The 18659-nt window shown below is 34.8% G+C and overlaps 1 protein-coding gene across 6 annotated transcripts in view; it reads right to left on the bottom strand.

Moving 5' to 3' along the window:
* LOC145998923 (CCR4-NOT transcription complex subunit 1-like) overlaps nt 1-18659 on the bottom strand; it is a 133307-nt gene that overhangs the window by 66733 nt on the left and 47915 nt on the right. For 3 of the 6 annotated variants that reach the window (XM_083135699.1, XM_083135700.1, XM_083135703.1), the window contains 6 exons: nt 16651-17011; nt 13733-13911; nt 12990-13114; nt 11590-11646; nt 6742-6931; nt 990-1184 (listed from right to left, as the gene is read on the bottom strand). In XM_083135699.1, coding sequence (XP_082991825.1) covers nt 990-1184; nt 6742-6931; nt 11590-11646; nt 12990-13114; nt 13733-13911; nt 16651-17011 — 1107 coding nt within the window. The remainder of the gene's footprint in view (nt 1-989; nt 1185-6741; nt 6932-11589; nt 11647-12989; nt 13115-13732; nt 13912-16650; nt 17012-18659) is intronic. The other 3 variants (XM_083135701.1, XM_083135702.1, XM_083135705.1) reach the window with 1 other exon arrangement.

The raw sequence follows: 18659 nt of genomic DNA, 5'->3' as shown, positions 1-18659 counted from the left end.
TTTAAAACCAAAATGTCATTTCATGCACGGCTTTTGATCTGTTCTTTCGCCGCTATAACACCGCAATTTTATTTTACTTACCGCTTTTGAACACAAAATTGACTATTTTCATACCGAAATTTTGTTTCTTTATTTACCAAAAATATGTCTCTAATAATTATTCATTTTTCTTACAGATTCATATAACTGCTTTTGTAACAGTGAAAAATGTAGACAATGTTTGTAATGAAACACTGGAATGTCTTATAGTGGAACATCGATGTTTACAATTTTCATGGACCTGCAACTAAAGACTTTATAATATAAAAAAGCAATAACATCTGGGAATTATTATTTGACGTATAAAGATGAAAGTGTATAAAGTGGAACAATGAAAAATACAGGAATGTAAATTCAAAGTAGCATTGCATTTATGAAGGATGAGACTGGTTTATCAATAACAGTCTAATCAGTAACTGCTGATAACTTTACTGATCAGATATTTCTATCAAAACAACAGGCAGTCAAAATGCTCTCGCAGTTCTGTTCCAGATGGAGAATGAGAGATCTGATAGCATATGTTTTGTTGTGATGGGGAGCTGAGCGTATCTGCTTCCAGTTGCAACAGGTGTGGACAGGTTTTGGCATGTAGCGTCATTAGTCTTCTGTTTCAGTTAGACGTGAGTGCTGATCACAATTTGAACAGCATGTTAACATCAAGTTCATGCTGTACAAAGTCTGAATTCACAGTTTCTTTTCAAAAACAAAAGTGAATGTAGCCACCTGGTGATACATTAAGTAGGTGAATAAACCACTTAGGTTCTTCATGGGGCATTTGAAATTATATATCAAACAGGTAATTTATTGGTATATTATATGTCTGTACTTTATCAGCATCAGGAAGAATTTTGTATCTACAATTTTCTAAACAAAGGTATTGTTGTCACTGGAAGACTAATTTTGGGCATACTATGCTGCAAAAACAAGTTTTATTCAACTACTGAACTTACCCTTCCTGTAATTGTAGTAGTGGTTGTGGTAGCTTTCGTCACAGTCGTGGTTGTCGTGATTGTGGTTGAGGTCATTGTTTTAAACCCTGTTGTCACGACCGGCACTGGATTTACCATTGCAGCAAGATTAGCTGGCAGGACCGGTCCCTGTGGTTTATGTGGTGGTTCTTGAGAGCGTAAGCCATATTCAACGTACTGAAAGTAGAGAAAAATCACTATATTAAAAAAATACACAATATACAATTATCCTGCAATAATTCAATATAAGGAAGTTGAATTTGCTGTGCAGATTGTATCAAAATGGATGATGAAATGATAGTGTTAGGATCCCTTTATTGAAAATACTGAAGACCAAAAGTTTATCATCAACACTATTTGGGTGTATTTTTCATTATTGTGGTAGCTCTGGATTGCTGTCTCTGAAGAGAGGTTTACATTAACTTTCCATTGCCCCCAACTGTCACCAAAACAATGCAAAAAGTGAAGTATACAGAGAACAAAAGGAAAAGAAAGAGAGAAGATTTGGCTTTAGATGGGCTTGCATGTCAAGAGTAGCTCAGCACCAATATGAGTGTCTCACTTATTTACATGGTGCTGTTCTGCCAGTTCAGCTGAAAGTGAAACCAGATCCAACGTGACCATAGGCTTATACAAACTAAGATTTATGAATGTGGCACCTGAATTAGTACTGATATAGACATATCAGCGTGTAAGTACTGCAAATCCTGACATTTTGTTGGTCTTCATATGAATACAAAGGTTCTACAAATACCAATAGAGTTTAATTTTTAAAACAACTATAATTTTCTGGTAAATGAACTGAAAAATAATGAGTGGATAAAATGATCTGTGACTGCTGGAGAACAGTTGAGGATCAACTTCCTTACTAGGATTTTTACCTTTCAGGCCTTAAGCATAATACGCTATGTCATCGCATTCTTTAAAAACAAGTCTGAAGTTCGTGATTTCAAATTTTTATTTAGTTTCACATGCAAAACATGCTGCAAATTATTCCATGCATCAAACTACTTACAACCCCACCTTCCATCAAAACAAGCCACAGAATATCTCCACACTGCCCTTACTTTCTTTTATACGATGTGATTGCCAATATGGCTTTTCTTCACATTGCTTGCAAAGTTATACTTTGTACAGTGTGATTGAACTCGTATAAAAATAATTTTTATACATTTTATAACTCTACAACTTATGATCTGTCATAGATCGGCATATGTTTCTGTATACTACAACGTTCAAGTTTATTATAATTATAATATTTAGAAATAAAGATATATCCACATCAAATACACACTTAGCATACTATTTGTGGTTAATTTACACATCCAAGAACTTTCATGGCATTGCATAAAATAAAAATGAGTAAAATTAATAACACTGTGCCAACTGTAATGATAAGCAAATTAGAGTAAATACTGGCAACGAAAGTTTGTGTATTTGCCAAGAGTACAGATATCTTGGTCACATTGTATTCATTGCCATTGTATTCGTTGGATTAGAGGTGGGGGAGTATTAATTGCCCTTAAACAAAATATAAAAGCTCACATGTTGTATAAAGCAATAGTCTAGACATGATCTGTGTTTAAATGACCTTAGATAATACTCCCTCTGTCCCATAATTATAGTCCGGTATGCCAAAATGGTAGTACAGGAATTACAAACGAAGAGGCAGATGGAAAGCACATGGATGAAGAGAGGCACAGTAGCTCAGTCTTCAAGATTGTGAAGAGGAACGACGTGACCTTATCGCAACGAGCAAGAAATACCGCCCAGACGATTACCAAAAGGAGGCGTTGGGTTGCAACACACCGGTGTGGCACTGTATGGCAACCGGTCTAGCAAGGCATGCTGCAAATCATTAGTAGAGCACTCCTTCAGTGAGTACGTGTGAGAAGAACAGCCATGAACACACAACCCATGATAGGAAGCGACAGGGGTAGCAAGAACCTCACGGACAGTAAACGACAAGCAGTGTACGATTTTTTCTTTGAAAACAGTACGGCTGGGGTAGTGAAGAATGGTCACCAAACCATTAACTGTTACCAAAGATGTTTACCGGGACATGCTCATCAACAAGTTAATCCCAGCAATAGATGCACAATGGCCTCGTGGACTGCGCGCAGGGAGAATCCAGGTGTCCGTTCAGCAGGACAATGCGCGTCCGCATATCGTTCCCAATGACCGCGCCTGGATGGATGCTGCAGCGACCAGTGGAATCACTTTGGATCTCCTATGCCAACCGCCAAACAGTCCAGACATCAATGTTTTAGATCTGGGGTACTTCCGGGCAATTCAGTCTCTCCAGCATCAGGCAGCTCCACAAACTATTGTTGAGTTGATCACCGCAGTTGAAAAATCTTTCTCTGATCTGACACGCGACAAGCTCAACAACATCTTTTTCACTTTGCAGTCCTGTCTCATTAAAATTATGCGCCTCCAAAGGTGGGGACAACTACAGGATTCCCCATATGCAAAAAGCACACTTGAACCGCCGAAAAGTCCTGCCATCTCGCTTGGAGTGTCCTCTAAACATTTACGACGAGGCTACAGCAGCACTGCAGCACTAGATCCAGCTCGTTGAGGGAATGACAACCTTCCTGGACCAACAATCTCTTTCGTCTTGATGTTTTATTTTGTCGAATTTCTTAGTCACTTTGTATTGATCCTGGATTGATTACTTTTTATTTAGGTTCTTTTCGATACTTGATCGACCAATTTGTACTGATCCTTGAGTTATAAAGTTGTATGACTCATTCCCGTGTTTCATTTTCTTCTTCTGTATACACCAATGTCACAGTTTGAATATCGGACAATTATTATGGGACAACAAACAAAGGTGTACCGGACAATAATTATGGGACAGAGGGAGTAGTATATACTATGCAATTACTGTGTATTTCACACCTTCCTCAGCAGTAGATGATTATATGTATTTCTATAACTTATTCGAGAACAATGAAGAATTACAAGGTAACAATATTATTATTATTGGTGATTTAAATTTACCATATATTGTAGACTCAGGTTATAATCTGCAGACAGGACCACCTTCATACAGAGCTTTAGATAATTTTTTTGAGTCTCTATGACTTGCATTCTATTAATAACAAAAAAATAAAAACAATAGAACACTTGATCCGATTTTAACTAATATATGGGATTGCATTACAGTCAATACGGACGAATTACCTCTTGTAAGAGAAGATATGCGTCATCCGACATTAATTGCAAGTGTGAATTATACAAAAACAAAACGAACTTCAAGAACTAATCCATTTGTAATATTAAATTTTGAAAAAGCAAATTTCCGCCGAATTTCGAGATACATATTGGGAAACTATTAATAGTATGAATAATGTAAATGACGCTGTAGAATATTTCAATGTTAAAGTTAACTTGGTTTTTAATTCTACAGTACCAACAAAGAGAATCCACTTAAACAGTAAATACCCTCCCTGGTTTACCCAAGAAATTAAGGATATATTAAGACTTAAAGAATGTTATAGGAAACGAATGGAATATGATAATGATAGCAGAATAAAATATAAAGATATCCGTAAAAGAGTAAAAACACTTATAAATAGAGCATACGACATGTATATAAGGGAAACCGAGGAGAGTATGAAGAATAACAGCAGACTGTTTTGGAATTATGTAAAAAATAAAAAGGGTAGAAATATGATTTCAAACCAAGGTATGATGTACGGTAATACAATATTACAAACGAATCAAGAAATAGTAAATAGCTTTGCTTCTTACTTTAAATCTGTTTATACTGATTATTTAGTGCATATGACATAACTGAGGAAGTTGAACTACAGGTATCTAATCCAATTTCAAATAATAGAATTACCGAAAAGAAATATTGGGATGCAATAAAAAAATTAAAACCAAAAAAGACCAGTGGGGCAGATGGAATTCCTCCCTATGTAATCAAAGCTTGTGCAGAGGTGTTCAAAACACCTTTATGTCTGATATATAATTTAATAATAAAGATGCAGAATTTTCCTAAGTTATGGAAATTAACAGGAGTCTCTCCTATTTTAAAAACAAATGAAAATACAAAAATAGAGAATTATAGGCCAATAGCCATAGTATGTGCACCAGCAAAAGTTTTGGAACAAATCTTGTATTCAAGAATATTTAAACGTGTTAAAAGTTACATACACAATAGTCAACATGATTTCTATCCCTGTAGGTCTACCGCAATAAATTTAGTAAATTTTGTGCAAAATGTTTTCGATGCACTTTACTGTAGATCAATGGTGCATACAATTTATATAGACTTTGCAAAAGCCTTTGACAAAATTAACCACGACATTCTTTTGCGTAAATTATCAAGTTTTGGTTTAACAACTAATTTTATTAATCTAATGAAATCATATCTGCAAGGAAGGAAACAATATGTATCATACAAACAATCTACATCTACTGAGTATGTAGTAAATTCAGGTGTTCCCCAAATATCAAATCTTGGACCCCTGTTATTCAGCTTGTTTGTGAATGATTGACCGTCTCATGTTAAGAACTCTAAATGTCTTATGTACGCAGACGATATAAAATTATACAAACAAATTGACAACAGAGAGGATTCGTTAAAACTTCAAACAGACATATGTGTTATATGAATGGAGCTGTGTGAACGATCTTAGTTTTAATATAAACAAATGTTGTTTCATACAGTTAACTAATAAGAGGTTTACTTCCCAATCTACTTACTCTATTAATGGTCAAGTACTTCCACAGGCAGATATAGTTAAAGACCTTCGTGTCCATTTAGATTCTGACCTGACTTTTAAACAACATGTCTCACATGTGACTAACAACGCACATAAAACGCTAGGTTTTGTGATAAGAAGTACGAGGAACTTTAGAGATATTGACTGTATAAAAGTATAGTGAGAAGTAAACTTGAGTATGCGTCTATTATATGGTCCCCTATTTATAAATCTTACGAAAATAGTCTCGAACGAATTTAAAAAAGGTTTCTAAGATATTTATATTTTAAAAAATATAATAGAACACCACAAATGAAAATGCCCTACCAAGACCTACTTTAGGAATGCAATTTCGAAACTCTTAGTAATAGGCGAAAATTGTTAGATCCATTGTTCCTATATAAAACAGTAAACGGCATGCTAGATAATAGTTTATTTCTTGGACAACTTCAGTTTAATATAAGGAACAATAATTTACGTTGTAGAAATATTTTCATCCCTAAAATTCCAAAAAAACAAAAAATTAAGTTGCCCAATTAATAGAATTTGTGATGTGTATAATGAAATTATGATTAATAATCATTCCATAGATTTTTCAATGCCATTTTTGACTTACAAGAAAACGTTAAGAGTCAATTCTGAAAGTTCGAATATGTGATAGTTAATGCTTAATGCATAATAACTTTATGTATTTATACTCAAGGTTATTTTATTATTATTTTTTTCTTTATTTTATTTATAAACTGTTCTGTGTTTTATGTTATGAATACAATTTGTGACTGGATTGCATATGTATCTATTGTAATTGTAGTTGTATTGTAATTTTGTAATTACTATTCATTAATATTAGTATTATTATGATGATGTACGCCTTCTGTAATTGGAGGATATACCTCTGTTGAAGTTAATAATAAATAAATAAATTTATTTGATGTGTTATCAATATACACATGTGAGGGAGGGACAATATATCGACCATCCACAGGCTAAAGGTTAAGAACTGTAAAGATACTTACTTCCTGAAGATGCGCAGGAAAATCGCTGAAATGTGGAATGGCTGCAACGTGCTCACAATACTTGTGGTAATCTTTCAGCCTTGATTTGAAGCGATCCAGAGCAGCAATGCCGAAGTAATACATCTTGCTCCCGTGAGGCTTTCGCAAAGCATCCAGCACAAAACGCAGTGCCAGTCCCAATGCAACGTAACTACAAAATAAAAATGGAATACGTATATTAGAAATGTATGACAAGGCAACACTGTTTACTCAAACATTTATTCGGACGTTTCATTGACAGGATAAGTCTGCATAAATTAGGGATGGGACCGATTAATCGGTACTCTATCGGTATCGGCCAATATAGGCATATCGGTGTATCGGTAAAATTACCGATTATTTTACTGATCCGATATATAGATAAATATCTTATAATTTAGTGAAAAATTCTGCCATTTTGTTGTAATTTTTATGGACAATCTCGATGCCCTACTTTCTAAAAAAAGTAATTGTCTAAATATTCAACTTCTTTTGCAATGCAGTCACCTCGAAACACACATTTGTTAAGGAGATCAAGGAACATTTCATGTTCTTCCAAGTACCATATCTAATTTTATATCGGATAGGTAGAATATCAGTTATCGGTATCGGTAAATATTATATCGGTACTTTATCGGTATCAGCCAAAATTTCATTTTGGCCCATCCCTAATATAAATATATTAATAACTTACGTTTAGCGAGTATCTATGTAACTTCTCCGACGTTTCGGGATGCAACTGCCTCAGGCAGCCTGAGCAAGGGAGCAGTTGCGTCCCGAAACGTCGCAGAAGTTACATAGATACTCCCTAAACGTAAGTTATTAATATATTTATATTCTTATTTCTGTGTGTGAAAGAGTCATTATGTGAAGCACAGCTCATCTTCTCCCACTACGTATGTCCTTGTGGGAGCATATGGCCATGCAATACAAAGGAGTTGATTGATAGGGGAACCATGGTTTCTACAAATATGTGAGCAACATCTCATGTGTTAATACAATGTGTTCATAAAATATCACTCTGTTATATAATGCTAATTAACTGACGGTCATTCATAATCTTTCTGTCCATTCATCAACATCAAAAATTCATATTAATTATCTCTCTCTAAAATAGCAGCGTTTCAATGTATGCCATGGTCTGGCAATATATACTAAACAAAGATAGCTTTTCCAATTTAGTATGCTATACACCACTGCAGTAATTGCAAGAAATAAACAATCAACTTCATAACAAGCTTGGAAAACCATTGAGGAGAAGGAACAAGTATACTGTGTGATTGAAATATAAAAAAAAACAAAAACAATGTTAATTGGAACTGGTCTGCAGTTTCAAGGTTGCTACGATTTTTTGATTATGAAATTACCTGACATTTCCAGGTTTTCCAGTCCAAAAATGAAATTTTTCCAGACATTTTTATCATCATGATTTTTACATTTCAATTAAATATATAATCTGTTAATGAATATTCACTTTCACCACTTCTTTTTTAGCAAATTTCATTCTACACACTCAAGCATACGTTAAAATTCGAAGAGTAAAATTTAAAATTACAATCGGCATCAAATGTATTGGGTGCTACAATAACGTGCATCTAGCTTTCAGGCTTAGGTAACAGAGATACATTATTTCACCATAACAGATCTCCACAATATAAAAACAGCAGAAAAAGTTCATAAACCAGAGACAATTTTTAATTTTCTGGCAGATTTATAGTGTCGTAGAAAATGCTGCTTTCTTGCTTACGTTTATAGTACACAGCAACTGGAGAAATTTTTTTTTTTGCATGTTCTATAGAAAATGCTAACAAGACTAAGATCTATAAAATAATAAACGATAACCTCATCTTCACCAACCTTCCGATAATTATGATCATATTGTCAATGTACTTTAGTTATCAATGAGATATTTGGACTGCAAATGTCTAATATCTAGTATTATAAAAGTGAAAATTTATTACAGAAATTCGAAGGAACCATAATTTTGCACTAGACTGAGAATCATAAGAACGAAAGAAACAAGTTTCTAAACTGAATATTTTTTGGGAGTGGAATCACAAGAACTGAATCCAGAAGTAGAAGTGACTGTTTGTTCATTTTGCAACTTTTTCCCTTGCAGACTCCTAAATGTACGTAAATTCCTGACAATCTACAAAATTCCGACATTTCCCTAATTTTTCCCTGACAAGCCAAATTCCCTGACTTTTCTGTTTTCCAGATTTTTCACAAGCATAGCAACCCTGAGTTTCAAGTGGGATCTGAATCATGTGCAATATTCTTCCACCAGGGATTGTATTTGGGACCCCTTTATTACAAGACAACAGCATTACCGCTACGCCATCAGAGGTGTCTGTGTGATGGAAATAAGGTATTTCCTGGAAGTAATTAGAAGCTCTCCTCCACTTTACAAGCTTTCATTGCACCAGTAAATATTAATAATGCAATTGTACCAAGTTAAAACTGCTGTCCAAGAATTTTGTAATTTTGTTTGAATCATGTGATTTGGACCAATTGACGAGTCAAAACATTGTGGGGAAAAAATGTAAGAGTGAACATATAAATTACAAAAACACTAAATCTGCTGACCAATTTACATTAAAAAAACACTATACACGTAAGTTTCAACCCTGTATCAGGGACTTCTTCAGACTAAGCAACAAATTCAAATGAAACAATTTGTTTCTAAGAGCACAACTTAAGTCACACGTAATACAGAATATAAATAACTCACCTTTGGTGCACACAGCCCTTTACCAATAAAGGATTCTGTGAGGAAAGGATTGAGGACAACAGGAGCAGATTTATTAAATAAATGAAACAATAAACTGCATCCTGATATGGTGGGGACAGTAACATGGAACAGGAAGTTCTGGCGATGATGTCAATTCTTAAAAATTTCAGCTGTACACTTTCATGCTGCTATGGAAGATCCTGGATTATCCAAACACGTGTAGCAAGCTGAGATATTCATAGTTTGTAGTTATGCTCTCAGGAAATTATTGCCTGAAACCTTCAGGAAGTTCGCCATTTTGAAAGGACCAGGACAAAATCACAATGAGCAGTGCCAAACGAACAGATTTGTGCTGAAATCCCTTACATGGAAAATTGTACTGGGCCCACAGAAAAAAAAGAGTTAGTTAACTGAGAGTACTAAAGAGTATAATTAACTACTAATAGAACTAATCAGAAGACCTAAACAAAAAAAGTGTTAAAGTGAACTAAGACTGTTATATAAATAGTAAAAATCCCATTTCTTTATACTTGAAAAGATTTTGTTTAAAAAAAAAATAGCAATAAACAATGGAATGTTCATTGTAGAATAAACACGGAGGGGGTTAAGACAATTATGAATTGCAACTAAACAGTGGAAAATACAAGAGCCATGAAAAGATATTCCCAAAACAGGAAGATGTCCACAATTCATTTAACAATCTGGCTCACAATTATTTCTTTCATTTCTGTGGAAAGGAGAAATATTTGCAATGTTAATTAACCAATTATCACAGACAAACTTGGGAAAGTAGTGGTTTTGATGAAAAATAGTCGCAACAATTTAAAATTCCAGAAGAAATGATTTTTCACATGGAATATTCAAGGGGAACTTGTAATAAATAGGGCTAAGACAATACCCTTGCCGATGTATCAGTATCCGAAACTATCAGTTAGATTTTATCTAATGACACCAGCCGGTATTTTCCTGGCATGATGGTCTTTCATGAAGTCTACAAAAATTACATGTGGCACTTTCAGTTAGGGATGGGACCGATTAATCGGTACTGTATCGGAATCGGCCAATATAGGCATATCGGTGTATTGGTAAAATTACCAATCCGATATATCGATAAATATCTCATAATTTAGTGCAAAATTCTGCCATTTTGTTGTAATTTTTATGGATATTATCCATGCCCTACTTTCTAAAAAAGTAAATGTCTAAATATGCAATTTATTTTGCACTGCATTGAAACACACATTTATTAAGCGAGGTCAATGAACCCTTCAAGTTCTTCAAGGACAATTTCTAATTTTATATTGGATCGGTAGAATATCGGTATGGGTAAATTTTATATTGGTACTTTATCGGTATCAGCCAAAATTTCATATCGGCCCATCTCTACTTTCAGTCTAATTATCCTGGGAATTATGCAAAATTCGAAGTTTTCATTTATATTGCACCAATATTATATGAAAAACTGTAATTTGTGATTAACAGGTATTTTAATATTCTGATGTAATTCTTGAATATTTTGAAGCAAAACTCCGGTTAAACTGATGCTTATAATTGGAGCAAAATACTCATCCACTAATATTAATCAATATTTTGAATGATTTTTAATTGCAACTGAGCATCCGTACGGGTATCAATTCAGCCCTAGTTGTTACATATGACCAACACGAAACTGATTAGAATGCACATAAAGTATGTGAAACTGCATTCACACTTGTATGAAAGTGTCCCTTTCTTAACATCATCACTGTATGCGAGGACAATAAATTCAGGAACACACTGTACCACAGTCCCACAACAGGGAGAAATGTTCATAAATGAGAAGAGAAAAATAAATTTAGTCAAATTCCTTTTAAAGAGTTTAGTCTCTATCGTAAGACAAATCTGGTCTCTCGCAACTCCGGTGAACAGTAGGTACTATCGATGGATATCTTGATACATAAAGAACAACTGAAGACAGAAGAAAGAGAAGATAAACAAAATTCACAAAAAACTACTGGTGGTTAGGTTTCCCAGTGATGCTTTTGTTGGCCAAAAGCAAACTCATATCTAAGGGTGGGTTCAACGTAATAAGCCAGGAACTCGAATCAACAAAAACTTACCCATCATCATAAAACCAATGTTGACGGTCTGTTGAACCCAGCATTATACAGAGGTACCTGCACGTGCAATAAACAATACATACGCTATGTGAAATATAACACTTGAAAACTTTGGATGAACATAATCTTGATCTTAGAAATGGTAGAAAAGAAGAACAGGTTTAACACAACACTTTATTGCAAAAAAATCGTAAACTGGAAAACTGATTATAGTAAATCAGCAGCATGTACCATTGGGTTAAATGAAAAAATATATTTTATATCACAACTGTCAATATGTCACACAGGACAAAACCCAACACTCAGATGATCTCAATAACAACTGAGCAGTTAACAACTTACAGACATTACCTCTGTTATACACTAAAGTAATAATTTAATTTTAAAATAAAAGTCTTGCACTTTCTACTGTAAATCAACAGAAAAATAAAGAAATTATATAAAATATATATTTTCTGCAACAAAATGTCGTTATATTTTTTTATATGGAAATACTTTTTAAAAAATCTATATTTTTTTGTCAAATAAAATGGCATTTATGCTCTTAATCAAATGCAAGAGTATGTATTTTCCTAAAAATCTGAGCCCTAATAATGTTCCATCCTTTCGTAAAACCTTCAATTCAATCCTGCATCCACAAAGTTTTGGTTCATGCTTAATTATCTTTCAATGTTACACAAATTGTAGCTGCATTTCCAGATATATTTTGTGCAACCTTGATATATTAGTGTTGGTCAATACCTGTCTTCCTTCTTCACGACATAATAATGATGAAAATTAACAGTAACTCGCCATGCAGTGAACAGATCAAGGCATTGTCATACTTAACCCTGATAAGTGGGTATGATGGATACATCTGTCACAATCACCTGTTCAGATAATTCAAGTCTATCTGCTGCTTGATTTTCACTTGCACACATACAGTAGTACACCTCTTTATGTACAGTACTCTTTCCGTAATAGCTCAAAGTATATGCAAACCAAAATGTCTCAAACACACATTTCCTAATACACTGGCAACCACATCAATGAAAAGACCATTACGGAGATGTGTATGCAGACAGAACGGACTGTATAAAGTAGTATTGTACTGGTGCATGGTACGTGAAATTGCTCAGCATGCAGCCCCATGCTCTAGAATTTTCCACACGGTTCAGAATACATTATTAATTTCTACACCTGATGTTTGAAATCGTGGCTTTCGAATTGCAACATTTGGATGTACCCATGCAGCAAGAAAATTACCCACTGCAGAAACCAACCACTTAAGGGGTTAATGTATTAACAATGTTCAACGATCATAAGTTCAAATGAAGTCTTGATATTCAGTGCATTTCATGTTCATTATCCTTTCTTTGTGACAAACCTACATGCAACAATGAAATAACAGTGCTACTCACCTGACGAGCCCATGTTCAATAATGCCTCCAAACAGCTGAGCTGTGATATGTAGCTCTTTATCTGGGTACTGAGGGAAGAAGCGATACTCTTCGAATAAATTCCGTAGCATACAATTAAACACATCCTAGTAGAAGAGATGCAATAAAAAAAAGAAAGAAAAATACATTATTAAAGTATGTTTTAAAAATGCACTATATGTTTCTTAGAAATGTGAGTGGAATGATTTCAAAATAAAATGCTTAGGTGACAATGATATTAATCTGATTCCTCACACATATGAGAAACAAACAAATCATATTTTCCATGATACGAGAATAACAATACACACACAAAGAATGAAACAATAGAATAAAGGAAACTTGAATTACAGAACAATCTCTATATGAAAACTATGAATTCCAAACAAGACTGAATAATAAGCAGACCTAAATATATAAATCCTAAAGTAAAGTTGTTAAATGGATTCTTAGGAAGCATTTAGAGTATCTGCAAACTACTCAAAAAACAAAATTTGGGGGACTGTATCTGATATCATATTAGTATTTAAGATTGAGACACAACTCTATTAAAAATTTAAAACAGATCGTTTACAGTTAAAAATAACCTTCCCAAAGGCAAGCATAAAATTGTTCTCAACAACATGAAAACATGCAAATGGTACATGAAATTTGTAGTTGAAAACAAAATTACAACAAATTTAGAAAGGAAGCAAGCAGAAAGACAACTTCCTATTTATCCATACCCTTTCTCGCTTTATCGGAGATTCTTGGAACTTTTTCAGCATTTCGAGTACTTCATCAATCGACAATGTTGGATGAGGAGGATGGTTGTATATTCTTTGGAAGTAGCTATTCGCTTCATCCTCTATTTCTTTGGACACTGTCTGTGGCATTTCAGGAAACAAGTTTGAATTATCACCTCCTGCGATAATAAAAGAAAAGCATTTATCATTCCAGGTATGAAATCTTGCAATTATCTTTGCAACACAACAAAAATCATAACATTCTATCGAATAACTTCTAACGGTTTAAGGATGATGTCAAAACATGTACACACAAAATCTATGTAATCAATATTCATAGTAACGATTTGACAGATTAGTTGATACTCTGTTGGTATTAGAAGCAGACGGGTGTTAACAGATTATTGGCAAAAGTACTGACAACCTTGTTAATGCAATATTTCTATAAATAACACATTACACATTGCAAAATTCTGCCATTTAGTAATTTTTATAAATATAAATGTATACGTACGTAATTCATATAGTATATTTTGACTTTGTACACGTCAAAAAAGGTAAAGTTCTCCCCTGTGCATAGCACCACACCATGAAGGCGTATAGGGGTGTGGGGGTAACGCCCCACACTTTCTTGATCCGGCCGTGAGTGGGGGTGATGTGATCAGCATTATGCCCCTGACTGCCTTTGGATTTGTACAGTAAATGTCTAAATCTAATTTTTCTTTCAAAGGAAAGCCTACTACAGTCATCTGATAAAATACTTCAAATAAGGATGTGAATGAATCATTTAAGATTCTCACACAAGTTCAAAATAGGCCAGAATAAAACGAAGAAATGCCATAAAAATCCAAACCCCACTAATGCCCCTATCTTATGCTCATACAATCAAGGATACTCATAAATAAGGCTAGGACAGCGGTTCCCAAAACGGGCACCTCGGCACCATGGCTTACAGGGACACCATGAAATATTCCAATATTTTCACTGGTATATTGTAGTCAATGATATGATTGTTTCAAATATGTGTTTTTTTAACTTAAGATAAGCAACTTAACCACACCAACTGAGCGCGGCAAGTGTTAGATCGGCCTACACTCTGACTTCGGCACCGCTGAAAATTCTTGAAACACTAAGGGTGCCGTGAAAAAAGTTTGGGAACCTCTGGGCTAGGCACTTTGCTTTTTAAAATAATTTAAGGGTGATTTGTTCCCGAGATTAATAGAAATTCATGTTATGAAAAACTACTCAAGGTGGTCTGTTAGTGTATATGTGTGCATATTTGGCCATTACTGCACAAATGAGCGTAACTATTTTTTGGTCACACTCAGCATATCTTCACTTTTAAAGGTATAATTAACTGGTTATACAATAATATTCACTATATATTTATAAACAACACATTGATTATTTTATAACACATAATGTTACACAAATACTTGTCTGCAACAGACTCAATGGAGTAAGGAGAAAAATTACGTTGTTTATTCTATCAGTTTCTATTAGGGATGGGCCGATATGAAATTTTGGCCGATTCCGATAAAGTACCAATATAATATTTACCGATACCGATAACCAATATTCTACCGATCCGATATAAAATTAGATATGGTACTGAAGAACATGAAATGTTCCTTGATTTCCTTAACAAATATGTGTTTCGAGGTGACTGCATTGCAAAAGAAGTTGAATATTTAGACAATTACTTTTTAGAAAGTAGGGCATCGAGATTGTCCATAAAAATTACAACAAAATGGCAGAATTTTGCACTAAATTATAAGATATTTATCGATATATCAGATCGGTAAAATAATCGGTAATTTTACCGATAAACCGATATGCCTATATCTGCCGATACCGATAGAGTACCGATTAATCGGTTCCATCCCTAGTTTCACTTTTGTTCCTCTTGTGTCAGTCGAAGTAGATAGAATAGTTTTGAGTACAAGGCTTCGTTGATTGAAACTAGCTTTCTTTGACATTTGAAAATTTGCACAAAGAAGTCACTGTACATTGTAACTTAAGAACTTGTAAGGTGAACTAAGAAGTATATATACAGGGTGTAGCAAAACTCTTGAAACAATGCATGGGTGCTGGTAGATATCATAAAAACAAGTAACTTTTCCCTATAAAGTTTACCTCGAAAGTGCTTAGTTTCTGCGCTATAAGCACTTAAAATCTATCCTGTACATATGCAACCCAACACAGCAAACGCTTGCTCCGACGTAACTACCAGGGGCACGTGGCAGGGTTGCCACTAGCTTTCCTCGTTAAGAGAGATGACTTGAAAACAACAACTTGGAAGTCTTGCTTGAGCAAAATCCAAAAAATAATGATACTTGCGATGTTGTAAGAAGCATTGACAATATTTATAAACTGACCAAGACAAATAATAGGCAGACTGAAATTCAAGATTGCTCATTCTAAAATATCTCCATAATTGATTGATTGATTTGGTTTATTTTAATTTCTGCCACCTTTGGCTAATCGCGAAGATGAGGATGATATGATGAAATAACAAATGACACCAATGTCTAGGCCAGGATTTAAACCCAAGATATCTGGCACCGTAGCGAGCTGTGCTAACCACATCACCACGGAGTGTCTCGTGTATCATGCGATATCAACAATTGCAAGGGACACGTGAGATATGGGAAATCCATGAACGAACAAATGTAAACATGATGTGTTTGCCACCTCATTTCGAACACGCAGAGCCGGTCCCATCCCCAATATATATATATATACTTATAAATTTCATATTTTATACTTGCTTCTCTCTCTCTCTCTCTCTATCTCTTATAATTTCTACATAAAATAGTTCAATCCATGCGGTAGCCTTGACAAAAGATCACAATTTATTAATTAAAATTTTACTGCTGTTAGGTCAATTTTATATATATAACTGAAATTCACATTACCTATTCGAGACTTGTCAACTCCAGGTTGTGGGCCCAACCTCCCAAGAGTTCCAATTCCACTCACTCCTACCCCTGACACCAGAGATGTATTTCCGGGCCCAACCTGTGTCCCAAGGGGCCCCGAATGCACCTGAGAAGTCAACGGTATCATGGAAAAGGGACTCTGAGATGGCCCTGGTGCAGATGGACCCATGAGACGAGATGGAGAACCTGGCGTCGAGACCAACGGACCAAGTGCACCTGGGAGATTGAATGCCGAACTGCTGGGTGTTCCAAGGTTCCCTGTCGGTCCACTGAGCGACAAGCTGGCAAGGCTGGTTCCCAAGTTGGCAATAGGATCCACCTGGGAAGCAGAAAATAACTGCAAGGAAATATTGCTATACGGAGGTAGAGGCACTTACGTTCTACAAAACCTTCATAAGACACATCTGTGCTAGTTTCTTGTTACAAGACTTTCTGTGAGTTAAGAAAGGATAGAAAATAGAGCTGGGCCGACACTAATCTACTGGTACCAGAAAGAATCTGCTGAATTTAATCAACACTGGCTGATACTTTTCCAGAGCTCAGGCATCTTGTGGGGGCCACAAAAATGCCATGGGGAACTCTTGCAGACTATAATTAGCCTTGTGCACCTGCATTGTTTGGCAAAAGTGAAGGTCTCGATTAAATATTTTAATATTCAGATTATCGCTTATGTAATTCTTCAATTATTTTAAAGCAATGGAATACTTATACATTAATATTCATAAATAATCTGAACAACTTTAAATTGTTGCAATGTTGACGCTCTGAAGTTGGTATCTTTGGGAATCAGCACCAGTTCAGTATCAGTTGAAAGTGGTGTCTATTCAGCTCTAATTCCAATACAAAATATCTTACTTTCTACATTTTGATCAGATAGGACAGTGAAAAAGTTATGACAAGATTATTGTAGTAAAGTGTTTTATTGTTCTTTTGCAAGACAGAAAAAACATCTATTAATTGTTAATGATCTTAAATCTCATAACTGTACCTCTTCTCACAAATGTGAATATCTGTTTGTGTACCAGTGTAAAAAATCTAAGGAAATTTATAATACTATATTTACTCATGTATAATGCACATTTTTTCCAAAAAATTTTGCCCCCACAAATCGTGGTGCATATCATTCAGACAGCAAACATTAAAACCATGCATGTTTTCACTATGTCACTGCGTATAACATGTATATATCAGCAGACGCAAATACAAATTACCAAGTTGAATTTCTTTAGTAATAATATTTTTTAAAAAACACTATAAAAATGAATGGCAGTTAGTTTCCCATGATTTTTCACCTTGTAATGGAACGTTTTGTGACACCGCACCGTTCTAGCAGAATTCATGCATGCACCTCCCATCAGCAGCATTTGTCAGGCAAGAAATAATAGAAAATAACTTCCTGAGCACTGTAAATCCATAACATAATTTTGATCTCGCTTTCTTATACACTACAGAATAAGCAAGGTGGTTACAGAAGTTAAGGCTTTGGGAAGCTAAACACAATGAAGGGAGAGAGGGGGGAGGTGGTGTGGGTTGGTGACTCAGATGACTCATTATTGAATAGGTATAGTGTCATTCGCTCTTGATCGGCATAGCAACAGCCTTACAATATACAAGAAAGCCATTTTTTGAACCTTAATTCTACTGTGCATTATACAGTGTTATTACAAATGATCTTTCCGATTACAAACTTGAATAACTCACGTTTGAAAACACTCAGATACATAAAAGTTGTATCAATGAAAAGGGAAACTCAAAAAGTTTCATTGGTTTGTACAACTGTTGCGTAGTTATTGATTTTGTCGCTAGGGGCAATAGCAGAAAATGGCCACCAACGAAGACAGGAAGGCTTTTTGTGTGCTGGATTTTCACATCTGCCAGTCTGTCATCACTGTGCAACGAAATTTTAAAAGGAAGTTTGAAGATGCACCCAGTGGGCCCAGTATCCGTAAGTGGTATTCTGACTTTAAAGCAAGGGGGATGCATCT

This window comes from Lepisma saccharinum, chromosome 14 (assembly GCF_977018435.1).
Source record: "Lepisma saccharinum chromosome 14, izLepSacc3.1, whole genome shotgun sequence".
Taxonomy (NCBI): Eukaryota; Metazoa; Arthropoda; class Insecta; order Zygentoma; family Lepismatidae; genus Lepisma; species Lepisma saccharinum.
This window is presented reverse-complemented; position numbering and strand designations above follow the sequence as displayed.